The 26,278-nt window shown below is 44.0% G+C and overlaps 1 protein-coding gene across 4 annotated transcripts in view; it reads left to right on the forward strand.

The window, feature by feature from the left end:
• Nucleotides 1-26,278, forward strand: part of anapc1 (anaphase promoting complex subunit 1) — a 216,889-nt gene that overhangs the window by 158,134 nt on the left and 32,477 nt on the right. For all 4 annotated transcript variants that reach the window (XM_041188482.1, XM_041188480.1, XM_041188483.1 and 1 more), the window contains 2 exons: nt 1,664-1,750; nt 3,756-3,873. In XM_041188482.1, the coding sequence (XP_041044416.1) occupies nt 1,664-1,750; nt 3,756-3,873 (205 nt within the window). The remainder of the gene's footprint in view (nt 1-1,663; nt 1,751-3,755; nt 3,874-26,278) is intronic.

The raw sequence follows: 26,278 nt of genomic DNA on the forward strand, positions 1-26,278 counted from the left end.
AACTCTCAAACACACTCTGATCCACACCCAACAATATGCTTCAGCCTCAACCTCAGAGGATGCCTCCCCCATTGCACCAGTATTGCATTTCTCACAGCCATCTTGTGGCCTATCTAGGTGAGATTATCCATCAGTGCCAAATTGCAGAGTTTTGCTCTGTAGGCCCGTGCCCACTAGGAACTGGAAGGACGCTTATTTCGCAGAGCTTCGGAAAACTTGCACGCTCTAGGTCTGACCTAGATTTTGAGCTCAGATCCCAGAGATGAAAGGCCGTCATTTAAAATAAATATTTTAAAATTTTTATGAGCAACCCAGTCCTGATCACCAAACTGAACAGTATCGCTCATGTTGGGAATTCATAATATGTCAGCTTGAGAAAATACAGGTGAACGTTTTGGGTGTACAACCTTTTTAAGAAGACAAAACACCAATCTGTTCTTTATCTTTCCCTGTGCTGACAGACCTGCCTGTGTATTGCCTCCAGCTTTTCTGTTCTCCCTCTTGCTCCCAATGCTGTGAGCCCTGCTAGTAAATGCATCTGCAGGTATCGGGTACGGACAGCATATTGGCTCAGCTGTAATGCTTTTCACAGTCGAATAGCCAACCATTATTCACTGCAGGGAATGGCCATTTGGGCAAGACAGTAGAACGCAGCCATGGCAAGCTGCCATGATATGAATTGCTGCCTTCCAGGAAAGGAAGCATAAAAAATTGGAGAGAGAAAGAAAGCAAGTTATAATAAAATTGCAGAACTATTTTGAATCGCTGTCAGTAGATGGTTATGTTTGATAGGTACAGTGTATTTATTATTCTACTTTTTCCACACAGCAAAATTGTAATTTAAATAGTGTAGATCAGTACTGTTGTTAAATATGAAGGATTCATTACTGTGTACACATGAGGCATGCAGTGCCTTAGATATGCATTTTATTTCCTTTACTTTTCACTGCCCACTCTAATCTACCACACTTGCTCCACCGCCATGCTAATTTACCTCATCCAGTTGCCCTACTCAGCCATCCACACAGCCTACCCTCCTCCTGTCTCTATCTCACCCACCTAATTGCCCTGCCCATATCACTCAGCACCCAAGCACTCTCCCAGAACACACTCACCTCGTTTGGCTCACCCACTAGCTTGCCTCCACCTAATCACCCAATCTCACTCATCCATGACACCCAACTTGCCCATCACATGCATCTCCCACATCCTGTACCACCTGTACCACTTAATTTCTGCTCCAGCCCACCGCACTTAATCAGCTGCCCTCCTCAACAGTCCAGTCATTCACCCCCTAGCCAGCTGGCCCTGGTTCTCTTTGCTGCTTCTCACTCACCGCACCCATCTTGTGCACATTACCTACCCACCCCACTTCACTTACCGCAGCCACCTCCTCTTACCACACCCCTCCATACCTCACTCGGTGGCTCACCTTTCCAATGGACTTGGCAAAATACACTGGAATGGAGATGATCGGGTGAAAGCTCTGTGCAGCCACAACTATGATGTAAAACCCTGCCCACATGCTTTACTGTGTGATTGATATTGGTATAATTTGTGGGTTCTGCTCGCCTGCTTTTAACAGTCAGTTTGTAAAGGGATGAGTCGTCTTACAACTGTTTTCATTTGTGTTTTCAATTGTCCCTTTAAATCTCTATTACAGATACTCATTGTGCACATCTAATTCTGCAATCGCAGCTCTTCTTTGTGCACTTTATCCTCGCTTCCCAGCTCACAGCACTGACAATAGGTAGGTGTCTACTTATGTATATTGGAGCTTACCAGTATCACTTTGTAGTCCTGATTTTTTTTACAATGAGCCCCATAGATTTTATCAAGAAGTTTCCTAACTCTTGGAAGGGCTAATCCCATTGCTGTCTAGACATGGTGGGTTTTCATCATTGTTCTACCCCATCCCTTTTGATTGTGAACAATCTGTCTTCAGCAGGGGCATCAGCTTCATCCCTCTAAGACCACACCTTGACTAATTCCAAACCTGATGTGATGTCGAGTTCCTTTAGCCGTGCCTTTTTTGCCCGGAGTCTCACTTAACTCTGACCCTTTTATTCTTGTCTCCAGAATCTCCCACCTCCCCAGGCCTCTTGCACTTTCATCGAGAACTATGGCCATCTGAGTTTCTCCACTCCCCTGACTTCAATCTGTCATCCCCTTGGGCTCGTAGTTCTCTGTTCCCTCAACTCCAATCTTCCTGACTGAGGTGGTGCTACTGTTCTCTGGCAGAAAGAACTCTACCTGGCTGAGGTCAAACACAAATTAATTGACTCTTCTTCCTATATTTCTCTGGGCCATGGTGCTCCTACCAAATAACAAACCTTTAATTCCTAGAGTGTCTCTGATCTTCCCTGCATTTTCTCTAATTTCGTTCCAACTTCATACAACCCATTTCTCTGCCCTTTCCAAGACATTGCAAACAGGTTTGTCTATGCTAACTCATTGTTTCAGCATACATTTGTCCCAATGAAAAAGTCATCTTATCTAACTCCATTCTCCCCTTGGTACTTTCCTATGTAAACATAGCAGGGAAAGGGAGGGCTAATAGAGATATTCAAAATTGTGCAGGGTTTCGACAGACCAAGTACAAAAAAACTATTTCCTCTGGCAAGTGAGACAGTAACTGGAGCACATAGATTTAAAATAATTGACAGAGAAGTAGATAGAAAATGTGGAGAAAATGTTCACAGAGTTGTGAAGATCTCTACTGCACTGTGAAAGCAAATTCCTTTGGAACTTTCCTACACTTGAAGAGGACTAATTTTCAGGGTTATGGGTAAAAAGCTGCAGTATGGACCTAACTTGGACGGCTTTTTCAAAGGGCCAAATAAACCATCTCATGTGCTGTAAGATTTAATGATATGATTCTATATAACTTCTATTCATTTGCATCTTCCCACACCACTTCCGTGTGAGGCAGCAAGTTACATGTACTGTACTTACCCCTCATAGTGTAGACTCCACAAAGTTGTGGAGATCAAATATAGATTGGCTGGTGACTTAGCCAAACTTTTTTTTTCCCTGTTTGCCAAGTGCGTTCATGGTCTACTTGTGACTTTATATTTCAGCCCTTCCACCCTTTTCCCTATCACTCTGACCTTTCTGTTTTCGGTTTTTTACACTGTTTCAGTCAGACTTGAAGGAAACATATGGAAGAGTATCCCCTTTCCCCTGAGCACACTGTGGACCTCTGGTCTGAACACTGACTAACCAACTTTAGTTACCTCCCCAATTTCCTTGCCCATTACTTACATCTGCTTTCTTTTTCATGCCTCACCATCTTGGAGTGTTTATCTAAGTGTTTTTGTGGCACACAGAATAGAAAGAAAAAGCACAAGTGACGTTGACAGATTTTACCCTGGGCCTCCAAAGGAATGACTTAATATCAGCAATATTCATGGATACCTTACCTGCTATAGTGGTGCATAGCCTGACAGACCAAGAGGGCTAGTGGGAAAAGTACAAAGATTTATATCCTCCAATGACCTTACATCAGTCAAGATAGAAACTCTCAGAAGAACAGGATATTCTCACTTAGTGATTTTTTTTTGACCTCTATCTGACCTTGGTTGTTAAGAACTGAAGGCTTGATTGCTTATTGAAAGGACAATTTCATTGCATGCCAGACAGCAGTAATGCGGGGGAGCATAATGCACAAGAGAAAAACTTGAGAATGTAATTGTTGGCCAAGGCCTTGGAGACCTTGAGGGCTGAGTCATTGCAGTTTTTCCTTTTTCATCCAGATATCACCTACAGGCACTGAGGCACTTGTATGTTCTTGCTGCTGAGCCACGTCTCCTAGTGCCAGTTGATGTGGATACAAACACTCCATGTTATGCCCTCATCAAGGTTACCTATAAGGTATGTGAACTAGAGTTGACTGTTTATAATTAAAGCAGAACTGAACAACTGGGTGTGACCTTTTTCATTCCAGCATCTTGTACATCATGCACAAGCAAACTAATTCATCAAAGGAAGCAAATTATAAAGGACATCGTTACTTAAGAAGTTTTACAGCTCATGATTGTTGGGAGCTCAACCATCTTACCTGAAAATGATAACCAGCAACTTGCCAGCTTGTTACTGGTTGTACACCTCACCTGTAAGGAATAGCTGCACCACTGTCTCCCTACATTGCCCTTGTCTATCTTGTATTGAATATATCAACCTAAGAAATGCGGCTAAGCCAAGTAGGGTGTTGCCAAGCACGCATGGCCAATCAGTGCCAAGGAAGTGCCAGCCATTCTACTGGACTGAGGATTGAATGATTTCAGTCATGTTGCCAAAAACTTAACATTGTCAGATGGCACAAATACCAGAGGAACGTTTCCCCCGTCACACCAGCATCCCCCACCACTCTCCAAAAAAACCCGTTCCCCAGCAAAGGAGGTAACTCTGCACCTGGTAACACAGGATTCCCTACGGAAATGGATTCTTGAGCAATGATGAGTCACACACTACTGCTGAAATCATATCTGTGCTGGTTAACATCTATATCCTTCAAGCTATATCCGCTTGGGGACAATTAAAATGAAATGCATCTATATCTCTGAGGAATATTGGGACTTCTTTTAAATTCTAACAAAGGAAATTCTAACCTTTAAATAAACATGACTTTGTAATCCCAGCCCTCGCTGTGGGAATGCTTAATTCACATCTACTTTCAGGATATGGTTCCCATCTACATTGTTCTCATGTGAGACAACTCCTACAGAGACATGCACAGACTTTCCCGGGGGAAGGAGAATTCCAGAGCCACAGTATTATGGCAGACTGGGATGTGTGTAATGAGTCAACACTATGGTGATCCACTACATAAGCAGAGGAGGTGGCCTGTTCCCACGCCCTCTGTGGATGTATAGTCCTTTTTTTATGCTGATGTCTGGTTCACAAGATTATTTTATTGGTTCACCATGTCTGGAAAAGAGAAAGCTGAGAGATGACCTGATAGAGTTCTTTAAACTTATAAAGAGGTTCGATTGGGTAGGTGTCAAGAGGACATTTCCATTTGTAGCGAATCTAAAACTGGGAGCTGTAAGGTAATGAGCACGAAGGTTTCTGAATACATTTGTTTAGTTTTCCCCCATCTCACAGTCAGCTGAAAAGGTACAAGGAGATAGAGCACAACTTACACTAGTAACTTGTCCATACCCTGGCCACACTTATTTTGACATCCAGGCCTTTGAAAGAAGAGGGTTGAGGGTTCCTACCCCAGATCATCAGTGTCATCTTGAGTTCCTGCAGGCCATTCATAAATATAGCTTGTAACAGAAACTGGAAAAATAAGCTGTTCAGTGATATTTTACTGAGACAATTAATCCTAATTCTAGAGCTTTTCCAGCACTTGACTGCCATTGATCTTAAACCTGCTTTCATTTGAACTCATGATGCAGTTCTTTGTCCTTTATGAACCATTTAAATTTGGAACTGAACACAAGAACAAGTGTAGAAATACGGCCCCTCGAGTATGCGCAGCCATTCAATATGATCATGGCTGAGCTTGGGCTTCACCTCCACTCTCCCGCCTGCCCTCTTGATTCCCCGAGAGACCAAAAACTTATCTATCCCAGCCTTAAATGTATTCAACGAAGGAGCATCCACAAACCCCTGGGATAGAGAATTTGATCCCTGATCCACATACTGCCCCTCGTTAATATAATTCACAGACAAGGTTGTATTCTACATTTACATGGACAGCAGCTTCACCTCTCTCCTGTCTATGCTGGCAGATTCACTTTCCAACAGCCCAGTCCTGGATGGGCCACAATCTCCTCCGCTAAATATAAATATTAAGGTGGATAAGTCCCCAGGGCCAGATGGGATCTACTCCAGAGTACTGAGGGAGGCAAGGGAGGAGATTGCTGGGGCCTTGACAGAAATCTTTGTATCCTCACTGGCTATGGGTGAGGTCCCAGAGGACTGGAGAATGGCCAATGTTGTTCCATTGTTTAAGAAGGGTAGCAGGGATATTCCAGGAAATTACAGGCCGATGAGCCTTCTGTCAGTGGTAGGGAAATTATTGGAGAAGATTCTTTGTGACAGGAATTACTACCATTTGGAAGCAAATGGGCGTATTAGTGAGAGGCAGCATGGTTTTGTGAAGGGGAAGTCATGTCTCACTAATTTGATTGAGTTTTTCGAGGAAGTGACAAAGATGATCAACAGTGGAAGGGCAATGGATGTTATATGCATGGATTTCAGTAAGGCCTTTGACAAGGTCCCTCATGGCAGACTGGTACAGAAGGTAAAGTCGCACAGGATCAGAGGTGAGCTGGCAAGATGGATACAGAATTGGCTTGGTCATAGAAGACAGAGGGTAGCAGTGGAAGGGTGCTTTTCTGAATGGAGAGCTATGACTAGTGGAGTTTCGCAGGGATCAATGCTGGGACCTTTGCTGTCTGTAGTATACATAAATGATTTGGAGGAAAATGTAACTGGGCTAATTAGTAAGTTTGCAGACGACACTAAGGTTGGAGGAGTTGCAGATAGTGAAGAGGATTGTCAAAGGATACAAGGGGATACAAATCGGTTGGAGACTTGGGCGGAGAAATGGCAGATGGAGCTTAATCCGGACAAATGCGAGGTAATGCATTTTGGAAGGTCAATTACAGGCAGGAATTATACAGCAAATGGCAGAACCCTTAAGTGCATTGACGGGCAGAGGGATCTGGGTGTACAGGTCCACAAGTCACTGAAAGTGGCAACACAGGTGGATAAAATAGTCAGGAAGGCATATGGCAAGCTTCCCTTCATTGGCAGGGGTAATGAATATAAAAGCTGGGAAGTCACGCTGCAGCTGTATATAACCTTGGATAGGCCACACTTGGAATATTGCGTGCACTTCTGGTCGTCACATTACCAGAAGGATATGGAGGCGTTGGAGAGGGTGCAGAGGAGGTTTACCAGGTTGCTGGCCTGGTCTGGAGGTTATTAGCTATGAGGAGAGGTTGGAGAAACTCGGATTGTTCTCACTGGAGCGATGGAGATTGAGGGGCGACTTGATAGAAGTTTACAAAATTATGAGTGGCATGGACAGAGTAGATAGTCAGAAGCTTTTTCCCAGGGTGGAAGAGTCAATTACTAGGGGACGTAGATTTAAGGTGAGAGGAGAAAACTATAGAGGAGATGTGCAGGGCAGAGGGTAGTGAGTGTCTGGAATTCGCTGCCAGAGGAGGTGGTGGAAGCAGGTACGATAGTGGGGTTTAAGAGGCAGCTTGACAAATACATGAATAGGATGGGCATAGAGGGATACGGACCCCTGAAGTGCAAAATGTTTTAGTTGACAGGCAATATGATAGGCGCAGGCTTGGAGGGCTGAAGGGCTTATTCCTGTGCTGTACTTTTCTTTGTTCTTTGTTCTAAAGACTGGAGACCAAGGCCAATTACTTCGGCCCAGCCACAAACTCTGCAAATGATCTGTTAGCTTGATCATTGTTTTGTTTCATTCATTCATTCGTGAGATGTGGGCATCATTGGCTAAGCCAGAATTTGTTGCCCATCCCTAATTGCCCTTGAGAAAGTGGTGGTGAGCTGCCTTCTTGAACCACTGCAGTCCATGTGATGTAGGTACACCCACAGTGCTGTTAGGGAGAGAGTTCCAGGATTTTGACTCAGCAACAGTGAAGGAATGGCGATATATTTTCGAGTCAGGATGGTGAGTGGCTTGGAGGGGAACTTCCAGGTCGTGGTGTTCCCATGCATCTACTTCCCTTGATCTTCAAGGTGGTAGAGTTCGCTGGTTTGGAAGGTGCTGTCAAAGGAGGCTTGGCAAGTTGCTGCAGTGCATCTTGTCAATGATACACAATGCCGCCACTGTGTGTTGGTTTAAGGTGGTGGATGAGGTGTCGATCAAGCAGGTTGCCTTATCCTTGATGGTGTCAAGCTTCTTGAGTCTTGTTGGAGCCACACACATGCAGGCTAGTAAAGAGTATTTCATCACACCTTGTGCATGGTGGACAGGCTTTGGGGAGTCAGGAGATGAGTTACTCAGCCCAAAATCCCCAGTGTCTGACCTGCAATTGTAGCCACAGTATTTATATGGCTGCTTCAGTTTAGTTTCTGGTTGATGGTAACCCGCAGGATGTTGATGTGGGGGATTCAGCAATGGTAATGCCATTGAGTGTCAAGGGGAAATGGTTGGATTCCCTGTTGTTAGCGATGGTCATTGCCTGGCATTTGCATGGCACAAACGTTAGTTGCCACTTACCAGCCCAAGCTTGAATGTTGTCCAGATCTTGCTGCCTATGGACATGGACTGCATCAGTGTCTAAGGAGTCATAAATGGTTCTGAACACTGTACAACAATGAACATTCCCATCCTAACCTTATGTTGGAAGGAAAGTCATTGATGAAGCAGCTGCAGAAGGTTTGGCCTTGGACACTACAGTGAGGAACTCCTGCAACGATGTTCTGGAGCTGAGATGATTAGCCTCCAACACCCATCAACTTTTGTGCTACATATGACTCCAGCTAGTGATTTCTATTGACTTCAGTTTGCTTGGGCTCTGTGTTACACACTCAGCCAAGGGCATTCACAGTCACCTCACCTCTTGAGTTCAGCTCCTTTGTCCAAGTTTGGACCAAGGTTATAAAGAAGTCAGGAGCCAGGGTAGCCCTGGCGGATTCCAAACTGAGTGTCAGTGAGCATGTTATTGCTGTGTAAGCGCCTCTTGATAGTAGTGTCAGCAGCCCCTTCCATCACTTTGCTAATTGTGAGTAGACTGATGGAGTGTTAATTGGCAGGTGTTGCAAACATGAGGTTGATTAGATTACATTTTGAGGCTGTAGCTTTAAATTTAGAGTGAATGAAGGGGGATTACGTGATCTGTTCTGCAATCTGCCTGATAGTAAGCTTGGGTAGTTTGATTGTTAAAGATCAAAGGAAGCCTTAGATTGCTTTGCCTGAGAAGAGGCTGCAAGGCATTTATGGTTGGAGATAATAGAAACATAGAAAATAGGAGCATTCAGCCCTTATAGCCTGCTCCACCATTCAATATGATTATGGCTGATCCTCTGCTTCTACTCCCGCACTCTCCCCATATCGCTTCATGCCATTAGAGTCCAGAAATATATCTAATTCCTTCTTAAATATATTCAGTGACTTAGCCTTCACAGCCTTCTGTGGTAGAGAATTCCACAGGTTCACCACCCTGAGTGAAGAAGTTCCTCCTCATCTCAGTCCTAAATAGCCTGCCCCGTATCCTGAGGTTGTGACCCCATGTTTTAGACCTTCTAGCCAGAGGAAATATTGTCCCTGCGTCCAGTCTGTACACCCGTCAGAATTGTATACGTTTCAATGAGATCTCCTTTCATTTTTCTACACTCCGGTGAATACAGGTCTAGTCGACCCAAACTCTCCTCATACAACAATCCTGCCATTCCCAGGAATCAGTCTGGTGAACCTTGCTGCACTCCCTCTATGGCAAATATATCCTCCCTTAGGTAAGGAGACCAAAACTGCACTCAATACTCCGGGTGTGGTCTCACCACGGCTCTGTACTTGCTCCTGCACTCAAGTCCTCTCGCAGTGAAGACCAACATACCATTTGCCTTCTTATATGCTTGCTGCACATGCATGCTTGCTTTCACTGGTTGGTGTACAAGGGCACCTAGGTCCCTTTGTACATCACCATTTCCCAATCTATCACCATTTAAATAATATTCTTCCATTATATTTTCCTACCAAAGTGGATAACTTCACATTTATCCATGTTATACTGCATCTGTCATGTATTTGCCCACTCACTCAACTTTTCTAAATTGCCTTGAAGCCTGTTAATATCCTCCTCATCGCTCACATTCCCACCAAGTTTTGTGTTGTCAGCAAACTTGGAAATATTACATTTGGTTCCCTCATCCAAACCATTGATACATATTGTGAATACCTGAGGCCCAAACACTGATCCTTGTGTTATCCCTCTGGTCACTGCCTGTCACTGTGGAAAAAAACCCATTTATTCCTACTCAGTTTCCTGTCTGCTAACCAATTTTCAAGCCATGCCAAAATTACCCCCAATCCCATGACACACTAACCTCTTATGTACCTCTGAAACTCCAAATACGCCACATTCACTGGTTCTCCCTTATCTATTCTGCTAGTTGCACTCAAAAAAAAAACTCAAGGGCATTTGTCAAACATGATTTCCCTTTCATAAATCCATGTTTGTCTAATCCCATTGATATTTTCTAAGTGTCCTGTTATCACATCCTTTATTATAGACTCTAGCATTCTCCCTACTGCTGATGTTAGGCTAACCAGTCTGTAATTCTCTGTTTTCTCCCTTCCTCCTTTTTTAAATAATGGGGTTACGTTTGCCACCCTCCAATCTTCTGGGACAGTTCCAGAATCTACAGAATTTTGGAAGATGACCAACGCATCCACTATTTCCATGGCCTCCAGCTTTAGTACCCTGGGATGTAGATTATCGGGCCCTGGGGATTTATCAGTTTTCAGTCCCATTAATTTCTCCCGCACTATTGTTTTAGTAATACTAATTGCCTTCAAATCCTCCTTCCACTAGACCCTTGGATCCCAAACATTTCTGGGAAGTTATTTGTGTCTTCTCCGTGAAGTCAGAACTTAAGTAGTTTAATTGCTCTGCCATTGCCTTGTTCCCTATTATAAATTCTCCCATTACAGAATGTAAAACAGCAATATATAGAAGCCTTTGCAAAGTTTACCCTCATGATCTATTTTTCCCCTCTTAATCAATCCCTTAGTCCTCCTTTGCTGAATTTAAACCCATTCCAATCTTCAGACTTGCTAATTTTTCTAGCAACTTTATATGACTCCTCTTTGGACCTAATACTATCCTTAATTTATTTTGTTAGCCATGGTTGGGCCACTTTTCCTGAAGTGATTTTGAGCCAGAAAGGAATGTATAACTGTTGCAATGCGTACATTCATTCCTTAAATATTAGCCATTGCCTATCCACCATCATGCCTTTTAATGAAATTCCCCAATCTATTTTAGCCAACTCACACCTCATACCTTTGTATTTTCTTTTGTTAAGATTTAGGACCCTAGTTTCAGATCAGACTACTTCACTTTCCATCCTAATGAAGAATTCCATCATATTCTGGTCACTGTTCCCTAAAGGACCCTGCATAACATGATTATTAATTAAACCCTTCTCCTGGCACAATACCAAATCTAGGATAGCCTGTTCCATAGTCGGTTGCTTAACATGCTGCTCTAAAAAATGCATCTCATACACATTGCAGGAATTCATCCGCCACAGTGTTATTGCTAATTTGGTTTGCCCAGTCTATATGTAATTAAAGTCACCCATGATTATTGTAGCACCCTTGTCACATGCATCTCTAATTTCCTGTTTAATGCCGTCTCCTACCTTATCACTACTGTTTGGAGGCCTGTAGACAACTCCCACTAATTTTTTCCATCCGTTGTTGCTTCTCAGCTCCACCCAGACTGACACTGCATCTAGATTTTTTGAGTCTATATCCTCTCTCATTATCGCACTGATTTCATCCTAATTAACAATGCCACACCACCTCTTTTTCCTTTTTTGCCTGTCTGTCCTAAATATCAAGTACCTTTGGATATTCAGTTCCCAGCCTTGGTCACCCTGCAGCCATGTCTCCGTAATTGCAATCATATTGTACCCGTTTACATCTATTTGCATTGTTAATTCGTCTACCTTATTGCAAATGCTCCGTGCATTTAGGTACAGTGCCTTTAGACTTGTCTTTTTAACATTTTTACTTTTTTTGTGCTATAGCCCTATTTGCTGCTAGCCCTTGTTTCCTCTGCCTTCCACTTTTGCTTTCTACTTTTCTACCTTTCATCCCTATCATTGTTTCCCACTCTTGTGTCTCCCCGCTTAGGTTCCCATCTCCCTGCTAACCTAGTTTAAACCCTCCCCCATAGTACTAGCGAGGATGTTGGTCCCAGTTCTGCTGAAGTGCAACCCCTCCAGCTTGTACGTGTTCCATCTTCCTCAGAATCAGTCCCAATCCCTCAGGAATCTAAATCCCTCCCTCCCACACCATCCCTCCAGCCATGCATTCATCTAGTCTATTCTCCTATTCCTAATCTCGCTAGTATGTTACACTGGTACTAATCCTGAGGTTACTACCTTTTTGAAGCCCTGCTTTTTAATTTATTTCCTAGCTCCCTATATTCTGCTTTCAGGACCTCATCCTTTTTATTACCTATGTCTTTGGTACCAAAATGGACCACAACCTCTGGTTGTTCACCCTCCCCCTGCAGAATGTCCTGCAGCCGCTCAGTGACATCCATGACCCTGGCACCACGGAGGCAACATACCATCCTTGTGTCACGTCTGCGGCTGCAGCAACATCTATCTGTACCCCTTATGATAGAATCCCCTATCACTATTGCTCTCCCACACTTTTTTTTTTACTCCCCTCTGCACAGCTGAGCCACTCGTGGTGCCACGGACTTGGCTTCTCAAAGAAAGCCATCTCCCCCAGCAGTATCCAAAACAGAAAATCTGTAAGAGAGGGAAATGGACCCAGGGGCTCTTGCACTACCTGTCTAGTGCTTTCACTCTGTCTGGTGGTCACCCATTCCCTTTCTGCCTGTGTACTCTTTACCTGCGGTGTTACTAACCTCACTGTGCACGTTATCCATAAAGGTCTCACCCTTATGGATGCTCTGCAGTGACTCCAGGTGCAGTTCCAGCTCCGAAACATGGATTTCGAGTAGTTACAGCTGGAAATACCTCCTGCACTCACCTCCTGACTTCCCAAAGCCTGCCCACCATCTCCAAGGTATAAGTCAGGGGTGTGATGGAATACTCCCCACTTGCCTGGATGAGTGCAGCTCCCACAACACTCAAGAAGCTTGACACTGCCCAGTACAAAGCAGCTCACTTGTTTGGCACCACATCCACAAACATTCATTCCCTCCACCATAGTAGCAACAGTGTGTACCACTTGCAAGATGCAATGCAGGAATTCACCAAGGCTCCTTCAACAGCACCTTCCATACCCACAACCACTACCATCGAGAAGGACAAGGGCAGCAGATAGAAGGGAACACCGCCACCTGGAAGTTCCTCTCCAAGTCACTCACCATCCTGACTTGGAAATATATCGCAGTTCCTTCACTGTTGCTGGGTCAAAATCATGGAACTCCCTTCCTAACAACACTGTGGGTGTACCTACACCACATGGACTGCAGCGGTTCAAGAAGGCAGCTCACCACCACCACCTCCAGGGTAATAAATACTGGCCCAGCCAACAAATCCCACAAACCGTAAATGAATAAAAAAAAACACATTGTCGCCTGGACGCTGGGAGTGTCCCTGACTTCCCACATCACACAGGAGGAACATTCGTCGGGACTTGGAAAAATTTATTAATTTTGCTTCCAATCTCCACCCCTCCATCATTTTCACGTGGTCCATCTCTGACACTTCCCTTCCCTTCCTTGACCTCTCTGTCTCAATCTCTGGTGATAGACTGTCCACCAATATCCATTACAAACCCACCGACTCCCACAGCTATCTCGACTACAGCTCCTCACACCCCGCTTCCTGTAAGGACTCCATCCCATTCTCTCAGTTCCTTCGCCTCCGTCGCATCTGTTCCGATGATGCTACATTCAAAAACAGTTCCTCTGACATGTCCTCCTCCTTCCTTAACCGAGGTTTTCCACCCACGGTCGTTGACAGGGCCCTCAACCGTGTCCGGCCCATCTCCCGCGCATCCGCCCTCACGCCTTCTCCTCCCTCCCAGAAACATGATAGGGTCCCCCTTGTCCTCACTTATCACCCCACCAGCCTCCGCATTCAAAGGATCATCCTCTGCCATTTCCGCCAACTCCAGCATGATGCCACCACCAAACACATCTTCCCTTCACCCCCCTTATCGGCATTCCGTAGGGATCGCTCCCGCCGGGACACCCTGGTCCACTCCTCCATCACCCCCTACTCCTCAACCCCCTCCTATGGCACCACCGCATGCCCACGCAAAAGATGCAACACCTGCCCCTTCAATTCCTCTCTCCTCACCGTCCAAGGACCCAAACACTCCTTTCAAGTGAAGCAGCATTTCACTTGCATTTCCCCCAACTTAGTCTACTGCATTCGTTGCTCCCAATGTGGTCTCCTCTACATTGGAGAGACTAAACGTAAACTGGGCGACCGCTTTGCAGAACACCTGCGGTCTGTCCGCAAGAATGACCCAAACCTCCCTGTCGCTTGCCATTTTAACACTCCACCCTGCTCTCTTGCCCACTTGTCTGTCCTTGGCTTGCTGCATTGTTCCAGTGAAGCCCAACGTAAACTGGAGGAACAACACTTCATCTTCCGACTAGGGATTTTACAGCCTTCCGGACTGAATATTGAATTCAACAACTTTAGGTCGTGAGCTCCCTCCCCCATCCCCACCCCCTTTCTGTTTCCCCCTTCCTTTTTTTTTCCAATAAATTATAAAGATTTTCCTTTTCCCACCTATTTCCACTGTATAAAAAAAAACCCCACTAGAGCTATACCTTGAGTGCCCTACCATCCATTCTTAATTAGCACATTCGTTTAGATAATATCACCAACTTTAACTTTAACACCTATGTGTTCTATTGTACTATTGTCATTGACATCTTTTGATGATCTGCTTCTATCACTGCTTGTTTGTCCCTACAACCACACCCCCACCTCTCTCTCTCTCTATCTCTCCGACCCCCACACACACACCTTAAACCAGCTTATATTTCAACTCTTTCTTGGACTCAAACTCAAGTTCTGTCGAAGGGTCATGAGGACTCGAAACGTCAACTCTTTTCTTCTCCGCCGATGCTGCCAGACCTGCTGAGTTTTTCCAGGTAATTCTGTTTTTGTTTTGGATTCCACTTGTTGTGTTAGCTTGGCCAGGTCTCTCTTTGGGATTTGGTCAGCCTGGCAGTTACCACCTGCCTTATCATAACAGTATTCTGTTGTAAATAGTTGCTTCTAAGATGAATGGGAGTTGGGACCAAGGATAGCTAATTAGCTGTTCTCCATGAATGCAACGTTAATGTGTTTCACATTGCCATAGGGAAAAGGCAGAGGAAGAAAAGCCATTTTTGAGATCAGCCTACAGGCTTCCCTACAAATCAGTGAATATCACAGACAGACAGCAGAGTGAAAAGGCTGTTTGACTTTGCGAGCTACTACAGCCGGATGCGGGAGAAAGACAATCTCTCATCAAAGAGTTGCATCCGACAGCCATGTAAGGATTCTGGGAGATTCGTCCTGGCATGACCAGGGGAAGAATCATCAGAACAGGCTTTACTGCTGGCTTTGATTAAAGGAACTCTACAAATTGATAAGTGCCTGGAGATGGTCCCTCGAAGTTACTACTCGGCGAAACAGGAATATGGAAACCTAATGAAAGCTGGGAGTTTCTGTGGACTGTTTTCTAAAAGGACTGTAATACCATGGAGGGTGTGATGGGTGATAAGTATACAAAGGATGTCACTTTCAGCAGTTAAAGCATACGTTTCTACAAAAGAAGAGTTTAATCAACAATATTTTTAGTCATTTAATACAGTGAATGTTTTAAAATGTAGAATCTTGCCAGGTGATTCTTTCAGTTAATAACTGGAAGTCTGAATCCCTCTTTGAAAGTATCTCTGTCTATGGAGTTCATAACACAAGATTGGATTTGTCCTGCTTTTTGTGGCTAGGGTATACTTGGGAAATCTTTCACATTTCAACTAGATGTTAGTGTTGTAATTGTAAAGGGACTATGGAACAGGCAGGGCTAGTTCGGGAAGCACCGAGCTTCAGTACTACAGCCCCATAGTTTTTGCCCTGTCCAGTGCCCTCTGTTGTTTCTCGATATCATGTGACGTGAATCAAATTGGCTGAAGGCTAGCATTTGTGATATAGGGGACCACAGGAAGAGATCGAGATGGATCAACCACACGGCATTTCTGGTTGAAGATGTTTGCAAATGCTTCAGCCTTGTCTTTTACACTGATGTGCTGTGCTTCCCCCATCATTGAGGATTTATGGCGCCTCCTCCAGTTAGTTGTTTAGTTGACCACCACCATTTATGACTTAAAGCAAAATACTGCTGAAGCTGGAGATCTGAAATAAAAACTTAAAAGTGCTGGAAAATCTCAGCTGGTTTGGTAGTACGACTGGTAGCAATGCTGCAGTGCTTTGATCTGTTCCGATGGTCATGGGATCGGTTAGCTCTGTCAATCGCATGCTGCTTCCACATTTATCCTGCAAATAGTCCTGTGTTGTAGCTTCAGCAGGCTGACACCTCATTTTTAGGTATGCCTGCTGCTGCTCTTGACATACCCTCCTGCGCCATTCATTGAACTAGGATTGATCCCCTGGCTTGATGGTAATTTTCTTTTTATTCGTTCACGGGGTGTGCACTTCGTTGGCTGGGCCAGTATTTATTGCGCATCCCTAGTTGCCCTTGAGAAGGTGAGCTTCCTTCTTGAACCACTGCAGTCCAAGTGGTGTAGGTACACTCACAATGCTGCTAGGAAGGGAGTTCCAGGATGTTGACGCAGCAACAGTGAAGGAACGGTGATATATTTCCAAGTCAGGATGGTGAGTGACTTGGAGAGGAACTTCCAGGTGGTGGCATTCCCATCTATCTGTTGCCCTTGTCCTTCTAGATGGAAGTAGTCGTGAGTTTGGAAGGTGCTGTCGAAGGAGCCTTGGTGAGTTCCTACAGTGCATCTTGTAGATGGTACACACTGCTGCTACTGTGTGTTGGTGGTGGAGGGAGTGAATGTTTGTGGATGTGATGTCAATCAAGAGGGCTGCTTTGTCCTGGATGGTATCAGGCTTCTTGTATTGTGGGAGCTGTACTCATCCAGGCAAGTGGGGAGTACCCCATCACACTCCTGACTTGTGCCTTGTAGATGGTGGACAAGCTTTGGGGAGTCAGTTGGTGGGTTACTCATTGCATAACTCCTAGCCTCTGACCTTCTCTTGCAGCCACAGTATTTATCTGGCTAGTCCAGTACAGCTTCTGGTCAATGGTAACCCCCAGGATGTTGATAGTGGGGGATTTAGTGATTGTAATGCCATTGAACATCAAGGGGCGATGGTTGGATTCTCTCTTGTTGGAGATGGCTTTTGCCTGACACTTGTGTGGCGCAAATGTTACTTGCAACTTGTCAGCCCAAGCCTGGATATTGTACACTTGGACATGGACTGCTTCAGTATCTGAGGAGTCGCGAATGGTGCTGAACATTGTGCAATCATCAGTGAACATCCCCACTTCTGACCTTATGATGGAAGGAAGGTCATTGATGAAGCAGTGGAAGATGGTTGGGCTGAGGACACTACCCTGAGGAACTCCTGTGGTGATGCCCTGGAGCTGAGATGACTGACCTCCAACAATCACAACCATCTTCCTTGGCCAGTGAAGCCCACATCCCATGAATGAAGAAAAAAAATGGTAGAGTGAGGGATATGCCGGGCAATATGAAGATCCAAACATACGAATTAGGAGCAGGATTAGGCCATTCGGCCCCTCAAGCCTGCTTCGCCATTCAACAAGATCATGACTGATCTGATTTTAACCTCATATTCCTGCCTATTCCCAATAACCTTTCATCCCCTTGCTTATCAAGAATCTATCTACCTCTGCTCTAACGATATTCAAGTACTCTGCCTCAACCACCTTTTGAGGAAGAGAATTCCAAACCCTTTGAGAGTAAAAATCTTTCCTCATCTCTGGCCTAAATGAGTGATCCCTTATTTGAAACAGTGAGCCTGAGTTCTAGATTCTCCCACAAGAGGAAATATCCTTTCCACAGTCACCCTGTCAAGACCCCTCAGGATTTTGTATTTTTCAATCAAGTCACCTCTTACACTTCTAAATTCCAGCAGATACAAGCCTAGCTTGTTCAGCCTTTCTTCATAAGATTACTTGCCCATTCCAGGTATTAATCTAGTAATCCTTTTCTGAACTGCTAATGCATTTACATCTTTCCTTAAGTAAGGAGATCAACACTGTACACAGTACTCCAGATGCGGTCTCACCAATGCCCTGTATAACTGAAGCATAACCTCCCTACTCTTGTATTCAATTCCTCTTGCAATAAGCAATAACATTCTATTAGCTTTGCTAATTATTTGCTGTACCTGCATACTAACCTTTTAAGATTCATGTACTAGGACACCCAGATCCCACTGCATCTCAGAGCTCTGCAATCTCTCGCCATTTAGACAATATGTCTCTTTTTTATTCGTCCTGCCAAAATGGACAACCTCATATTTTCCTACATTATGCTCCATTTGCCAGATCTTTTCCTACTCACCTAACCTATCTGTATCCTTTTGTAGCCTCCTTACATCCTCTTCACAGCTTACTTTCCTTCCTACCTTTGTGTCATCAGCAAACTTAGCAACCATCCCACCATCCCTTCATCCAAACCATTTATATACACTGTGAAGAGTTGAGGCCCCAGCACTGAACCCTGTGGCACACCACTCATTATATTCTGTCAATCAGAAAATGAGCCATTTATGCCTACTCTGTTTCCTGTTAGCCAGCCAACCTTCTATCCATGCCAGCATTTTACCCTTTAAACCATGAGCTTTTATTTTCCGCAATAACCTTTGATGGGGCACTTTATCAAATGCTTTCTGAAAATCTAAGTACAGCACATTCACTGGTTCCCCTTTATCCGTGGCATCTGTTACTTCTTCCAAAAACTCCAATTAAACATGATTTCCCTTTTGCAAAGCCATGTTGACTTTGCCTAATTTCCTTGAATTTATCTAAGTGCCATGTATAACGTCTTTAATAATAGCTTCTAACTTCTTTCCTATGACAGATGTTACACTAATTGGTCTATAGTTTCCTGCTTTCTATCTCCATCCTTTTTTGAGTAAAGGAATTACATTAGCTATTCTCCAATCTAATGGAACCTTCCCCCAAATCTAGTGAATAACTTTCCATGAGTTATAGATTCTGGTTGAGTACAATTCTTGCTGATGTCCCACAGCGCCCCATGGATGCCCAATTTTGTTTTGAATCTGTCCCAAGTAGCAAGGTGGCTGTGTCAAACAACATGATGTTCGGCATCCTTAGTATGAAGATGGGACTTTGTCTCCACAAAGGCTGTGCAGTGGTCACTCCTACTTTTCATGGACAGGTGCATCTGACAGGCAGATTGGTGAGGGTGAGGTCAAATAGATTTTCCCTCTTGTTGATTCACTCACCACTTGCTACAAGTCTAGTTTGACAGATGTGTCCTTCTGGACTCAGCCAGTTTAGTCAGTAATGGTGCTACCAAGCCACTCTTGGTGATGGGCAGTGAAATCTCGCACAAGAGTACATTCTGTGGCCTTGCTACCCTCAGTGCTTCTTCCAAGTACTGTTCAATATGGAGAAGTACTGATTCATCAGCTGAGGGAGGGCTGTAGGTGGAATCAGCAGGAGATTTCCTTGCCCATGTTTGACCTGATACCATGAGACTTAGCTGTGTTCCCTTGGAATGTGGATGATGAATTATAAAAGGACAAATACACTCCTGGGCAGAAAATCTATTTATCTCTGCTGTCGATTGGACCAAGGTCCTCAAGCTGAAAATCTCATTTCTGACTCCATATCAATGAACAATCAGTCCTTAAGTTAGGAGGAGACTAATCTTTATGATGTTGAAGTAAAGAAATGAAAGCAAGAAACACTTATGTTTATGTTCTGCTGTATGTCATTAGCATCTTCTGTGCCCTGTAATTAGGGTTGCAAGCAACCTCCCTCAGGATTTACCCAATGACATTCTGAGTTTACTCCTGCCCATGTGTTGTGGGGCCATTTTCTTTTAGTAGTGATAGTAAAAGCGTAAAGTTCTTCTGACTAAGCAAGAGGAGATCTCAAAATATTTATTCTCATGAAAAGTATTTAACTTTTTGTTTTGGCTTTTAAATTTAGAGTAGAGGTTTAACTCCATGTCCAGTATTTCCTATGTCCCAACACATTAGCAACATGCGACTAATTTGGATTCCAAATGTAGCTCGTTGTGTTTTTGATGAGCAAGACAAAAAATGAGTAATAGACACCATCGTTGGGTTTTTAATCTCAATACTCTCACTGTGTATGCATGTGAACTTTAACCACAAGGGTATTTTTCAATAAAATGGTAAGACAGAAAGCTGAGAGTGAGCGCTTTTAGATTGCTGTGTATTCTTTGTTTCCTCAGCTACAACATATTGGCTGTCTGCTAAGCATGTAAAATACAGGCAAAAATGGTGGACTTAATTTGGATCAACGATTTCAAAGGGAAATTTGATGGGCACTCAAAGGACATAAATTTGTAGGGTTATGGAGATCGAGCAGGGGATTGGGACTGACTGGATAGCTCTACAGAGAGTCCTTGTGGACCTTATGGGCCAAATAGCCTGTGTCGAAATAACTATGACTGCGACTATCGAATAGTACAGAATAGGAAGCTATCATTGTGATCAGCTCAGTCAATTAGAATAACAGTTCCAGGGCAGCAAAAGAAAGCAAGCTCCAACAGGGCATGGCATGGGAAAGTTGAAGCAGTACGTCACTGCATTCTGACACATCTCATTGAGAGAACATTCTCTCAACAATCACTCAAATACAAGGCAAAATACGGCTCACATCTGCTGGACAAAAATGGCCGCCTTCTATGCCATAAATTAAATGATTCTATGAGAAAGCTAAGATGTGTTGCATGATAAATTCATGCTAGAATTCCAGACTGGGAGAAGGAAAGACTGTAAATTTTTGCGCTTAATAATGGTAGACTTTTGTTAAGTAAAAATATACACATGAAGTACATTTACTTGTGTAATTGGTGTGCAAGGCATTTTCCACCAAAATTAGTGCCTGATAAAATGGTGTCATTGCAGCCCTACATGTGGCTAGTCAGTGATTTTTTTAATATACTATTGCTGGTCATTAAGAACTCCACAAATGCTACACATACTATTCAGTGGTTGATTTACCAGCAGGTGGAAAGAAACTCTTCAGGGCAGTTTTCTCACTTCCCAATAGCAGAGCAGCTCCACAGATGTGTAAATTCGTGTCTTAAGGAACACTGGTTTGGCTGACTGCTAAGTTCTATACAAAGTCTTGACAGTGGTGTGTGCTGTCACTAGCAGAGCCTTGCTTGTATGCTAATTATAGTTAGTTTATTCTTTCAGTGCCACTAGTTCTGACTTCTGAAATACTTTCATATTGCAGTGCTTGAAGTCTGTTGCCAGTCCCAATATCTCCACACCATCAAGTGTTGCGTTAAAAAGTGCCAACTGGGTAGCCGCAATGCATCAGAGTGTTGGGCTGCTGGATGAGATCGGTATTGAAATCTTCACACTCTGGTTTCCCCCAAGATGAATTTTCACAGCAACGAAAATTGGTGGGATGGTAAATAGTGAGGAGGATAGCTTTCGATTACAAGAGGATAGAGAAAGGCCGATCAGTGGCAAATGGAATTTAATCTGGATAAGTGTGAGGTGATGCACTTGGGCAGGACAAACAAGGGACGGGAATACATGGTCAGACCCTGGGAAGTACCAAGGATCAGAGGGACCTTGGTGTACATGTCCACCAGTCCCTTAAGGTAGCAGGACAGGGAGATAAGGTGGTTAAGAAGGCATACGGGATACTTGTCTTTATTAGCCGAAGCATAGAATATAAGAGCAGGGAGGTTATGCTGTTTTGGGGAGGGATCAATAACCAGGGGGCATAGATTTAAGGGAAAGAGCAGGAGGTTTAGAGGGGATGTGAGGAAGAATTTTTTCACCCAGAGGATGGTGGGAATCTGGAACTCACTGCCTGAAAGGGTGGTAAACTGTCATACCATTTATTTGGACACGCACTTGCGATGCCATGGCATACAAGGCTATGGGCCTAGTACTGGAAAATGGGATTAGAATAGTTAGGTACTTCTTTGACCGGTGCAGACTCGATGAGCCGAAGGGCCTTTTTCTGTGCTGTAGACCTTTTATGACTCTGTAGAGGTGCTGTTCTAAGGGAAAATGAGAAAACTGGCTTGGAGGTTTTGCATCCATACTGCCCCAGGGAACCTGCTGTGTAAATCTGAACACAGAAGGGTGGCTTTAAGGGATCACGAGCAACTGAAAAGAATCATTATCTCTTAGTCTCATTTCCAAACTCAGCTCCACTGGGCCGCTCAACTATTGTTCAGTCCACACACGTCTCCTGCGCCTTTTATTGTTCCTCGACTGTTTGCTGTCCATTACACTCCGTCCACTTTTCCCCTGCAGGCAGTGACAGCTGCTGCCAAGCTATGTTTCTATGTGCATCACTCACAAACAGTGATAGAAAGGAAAAGACCTACTAGTTCATCCAGTCTGTTCCACACATTACACTGTCCCGTGCGTCAGGATACATATATTGCTCACCCGATGCAATTTCACCAAGAACCAGACTAAAAACCCAGGCCAATTAGGGGGAAAATAAAATCGGGAAAAGGCTTCTCAGATGGGGATCCTTCCCCCCCGCCCAACCCCTGGTGATACCCCAACCTGATCCGGATTAATGTTATATGGCACCTACCTCAATAATATAAGGTGATGATCTCCCCAGCCAGAAACCCATCCAGTTCTTGCTTTAAGAAACCCTGTAACACACAGTTCACTGCACGATCAGCAGCCTGTTCTAGAGACCCACTATCTGCCATTCTGTGGGATGGGAACCACCTCCTGACATCTAACCTCACTGCCTGTACTTCAACTGCTAGCTTTTGTGCTAAAAGCTACATATATTCACACGCAGGGCCCTGTCCTTTGCAAACAGAAAGAACATGTCCACGCATTGCACCTTTTTCACCTAAACAAAAGCTAGCAGGGCAGCCATTCCCTGGTTCATTCCCCATATTGTCCAATCAGAGTTGACCTGCATAGTTTGAATTTAAACAAAAGTTTGGCAGTTAGCTGTTCCCTAGTGCATTCTCCATAGCAATGCTTCTACCAATCAGAGTCCACTTGCCAACCAATCAGCACCCTCTTCCCATGCAGTATAAACTGTTTTTCCCTTTGAGATTTGGTATTCTTATGAATTTGTCCTGATGAGTGCAGGATGAAAAGCTTTAACATCATGTCTTTTTTCAGCAATACTCAAGTCCTTGTACTACAAGCGGTTAATTAAATTTAAGTTAGGAGAAAGAAAATCGATCCGAGTTTTTCATTGTGATTAGTATTCGTGAACACCTGATAGTAATCGTGTTCCTTTTAAGGTAATATTTTGAGGACATCTTGTTGTGCTCATCCAGATAAGGGATGTCAGTTCTGCTGGAAATGAGGACTCTCTGACTTCTGTTCCCAGTATTATCGTTAAGCATTACCAGGTCAAGTGCTGTGTTTGCTACAGGTAGATATGGTCCACAATGTATCTTAACATTAACCTGAAAAAGAGCACTCCTACTGCATTGTAGTCATTATAGCATTTCCTACACCAATAAAAAAAAACCACAAGAATTAGAAGCAGGAGTTGGCCATTAGGCTCATCGAGCCTGCTGCGCGATTCGACAAGATCATGGCTGATCTGATTGTAGCCTCAATGCTACTTTCCTGTATGCCCCCCCACAACCCGTGACTCCCTGGTCAATCAAAAACCTATCTAACTCAGCCTTGGACATGTTCAATGACCCAGATAACACTGCAGTCTGGGGAAGAGAATTCTACAGGTTAACGACCCTCTGAGAGAAAAAAGAATTCTCCTTATCTCGGTCTTAAATGGGAGACCCCTAATGTTTCAACTGTACCCCATAGTTCTAGACTCCCTCACAAGCGGAAACGCCCCCTCAGCATCTGCTCTGTCAAGTCCTCTCAGGATCTTATGTTTCAATCAAATCACCCCTCACTCTTCTAAACTTCAATGGGTACAGGCTCAACTTGCTCAATCTTTCCTCAGAAGAAAACCACTTCATCCCAGGAATCAGTTGAGTGAACCTTCTCTAAATATGTTAATACTTGCGATTTCTCTGTCTCTCTTAAATTATCAACTCATCAGATTTTGTATTCTGTCCTCAATGTCCATTTTAGAACTGATTTGAGATGACTCAAACGCATTCAGAAATCTTGTAGTCAACAGAGGAGAAACTTTTATTGAATTAGCATGTTAGAACATAAGACATAGGAGCAGACCATAGTCCTCTTGAACTGGCTTTGCCATTCAATCCGATCAGAGCTGATCTTCTGCCTCAACTCCATTTTCCTGCTGCTTCCCATATCCCTTAATTCTCTGAGAGACCTATCTATCTCAGCTGTAAATATAATGATGGAGCACCCACAACCCTCTAACACTTCCAAGGATTCACAACCTCCCCGAGTGAAGAGGTTTCTCCTTTATCTTAGTCCTGGGTTAAAACCCTGGCCCCAGAGGTGAAAGGCCAATGTACAATAGTTTGACAGGCAATATGATCGGCACAGGCTTGGAGGGCCAATGGGCCTGTTCCTGTGCTGTACTTTTCTTTGTTCTTTGTACTTAATCTGTTGCACTATCCAGTCCCCACTTCATTTTAAGCTTTTAGTTTTTAGACTTTCTCAAGCACTATAGAATTGTAAAATGCCAACTGAATAACCATGTCACAGTATAAACAATAGAACAACTACTCTATCCAAGTAGAGATAAGCAATTCTCATTGGCATTCTGAAGGTTTTTTAACTTGTGTTTGGAGATTTTGTAAGACCAGTCATCAATCTTCTCTTGCAATTAAAATAAAAAGCACTTGCAACATAAGGCAATAGCATTTCTTTGCCTATGTGAGAAATATTTGCTAAGCATTTCACATCAGTCTTTACTGAGAAGGATATAGGGGAGGAGGCATATCCTGAAGTGGTTGAAATAAGTGATATTATGATGGACAGAAGGGACTTTTTAGGCGAGTCAGTTAAGCTATGAGAAGGGCAATGTGCCAGGACCTGACTGGATACATCCTGGAATCCTGACTGAGATAAGGGGAGCAAATTGCAAAGGCCCTGCAATTATAATAGTAAATATAACAAATTATTATTTCAGAGCTCCTGAATTGTGCTGGAGAACTGGAGTGTGGCCAATGCAGTACTCATTCTTTAAAAGGGAGACAGAACTAATCTGGATAAGTACAGGCCAGTTAACTTAGCATCTGTGGTAGGGAATATTTTAGTCTTTAAAGCTGAAATTGCCATGTATCTCGAGAAAATAGTCAGGATTAGGCAGCACAGATTTCAAAGGGTTTAAGAACAATATGCTTAGCAAATGTCGTTGAATTCTTTGAAGAGGTAACAGACCTGGTAGATGAGAGAAATGCAGTGGATTAGTATACATGGAATTTATGTATGTATCTTTATCACAAGATCACAAGAGTGACATCTAGAAGAGCTGAAAACTCAAGAAGCCAATATTGACGTGCTTGAAGGGAAAAAACCATGCACAGGAATTAGATTATCATGCAACAAATGCCATTCAAGAGGTCTTTACTGCAGGAGTTGTTGATAATGAAGTTGCTTACCTTTGAAGTGAAATCCTATTAGTCTGTTGAACACTTGAACCTGTTGGATCTAAACACCAAAGAATGGCTGCTCAGAATGCATTTGACAATATTGTGCCACTCAGGTACTTAATAGGCCAGCAGCGGGCCTTGCCCCAGGTTAAAAGACCCTGAGGATGAAAGTCCTTCCCACCAGGCGCTGCTGACCAATCAAAGGCTGGAGGCTCTTCTATACTCAACAGTGCCACTGAAAGGGTGGTGGTTGCTGCTGATACTACACCGACCAGGGGTCTTGGATCAAGGAAGGTCCCAGGAGCAGTGATTTGGTGAGGGAGCTGGCAGCCAGGGCAGGGGGTGGCTCTCAGTGGGCCCACCCCCTTCCCAATGCCAGGCTACTTGATTAGGCAATTAGTGCCTTTGAACAAGGAACCACTCCTGGAAGCCTACAAGCAAACCCACCAGGGTTTGTTTGCTTGTCGTGCTCCCTGCATGGCAATTCTCTTGACCAAAGTCCATGACTTTGTAGGAGGGAGGTGACTGGTATATATGTTGAAGAGGACGGGTGCAAAGACTGATCCCTGTGGGAGCCTGTTGTTGATTGTGTGAGCAGCTAGTTTGATCTCCAAGATGCAACCAGATCTGTTGGTTACTGATCATGGAGTTTAGTTGTAGGGTTTTCACAAGGAGGTCATTTTGGGGAGTTTCAGCAGCTTCCCTATACACCACACTGTATCATAGGTGCAGGACAAGTTAACAAAGATGGTTCCTGTCTTCAGGCCTTTCTGGAAACCAGTCTCGGTATGCAAGGTCAGTGTCAGGACCTGCTCTAAGCCAATGCAGCCTATGCAAAAACC

The sequence above is a fragment of the Carcharodon carcharias genome, chromosome 5, assembly GCF_017639515.1.
Source record: "Carcharodon carcharias isolate sCarCar2 chromosome 5, sCarCar2.pri, whole genome shotgun sequence".
NCBI lineage: Eukaryota > Metazoa > Chordata > Chondrichthyes > Lamniformes > Lamnidae > Carcharodon > Carcharodon carcharias.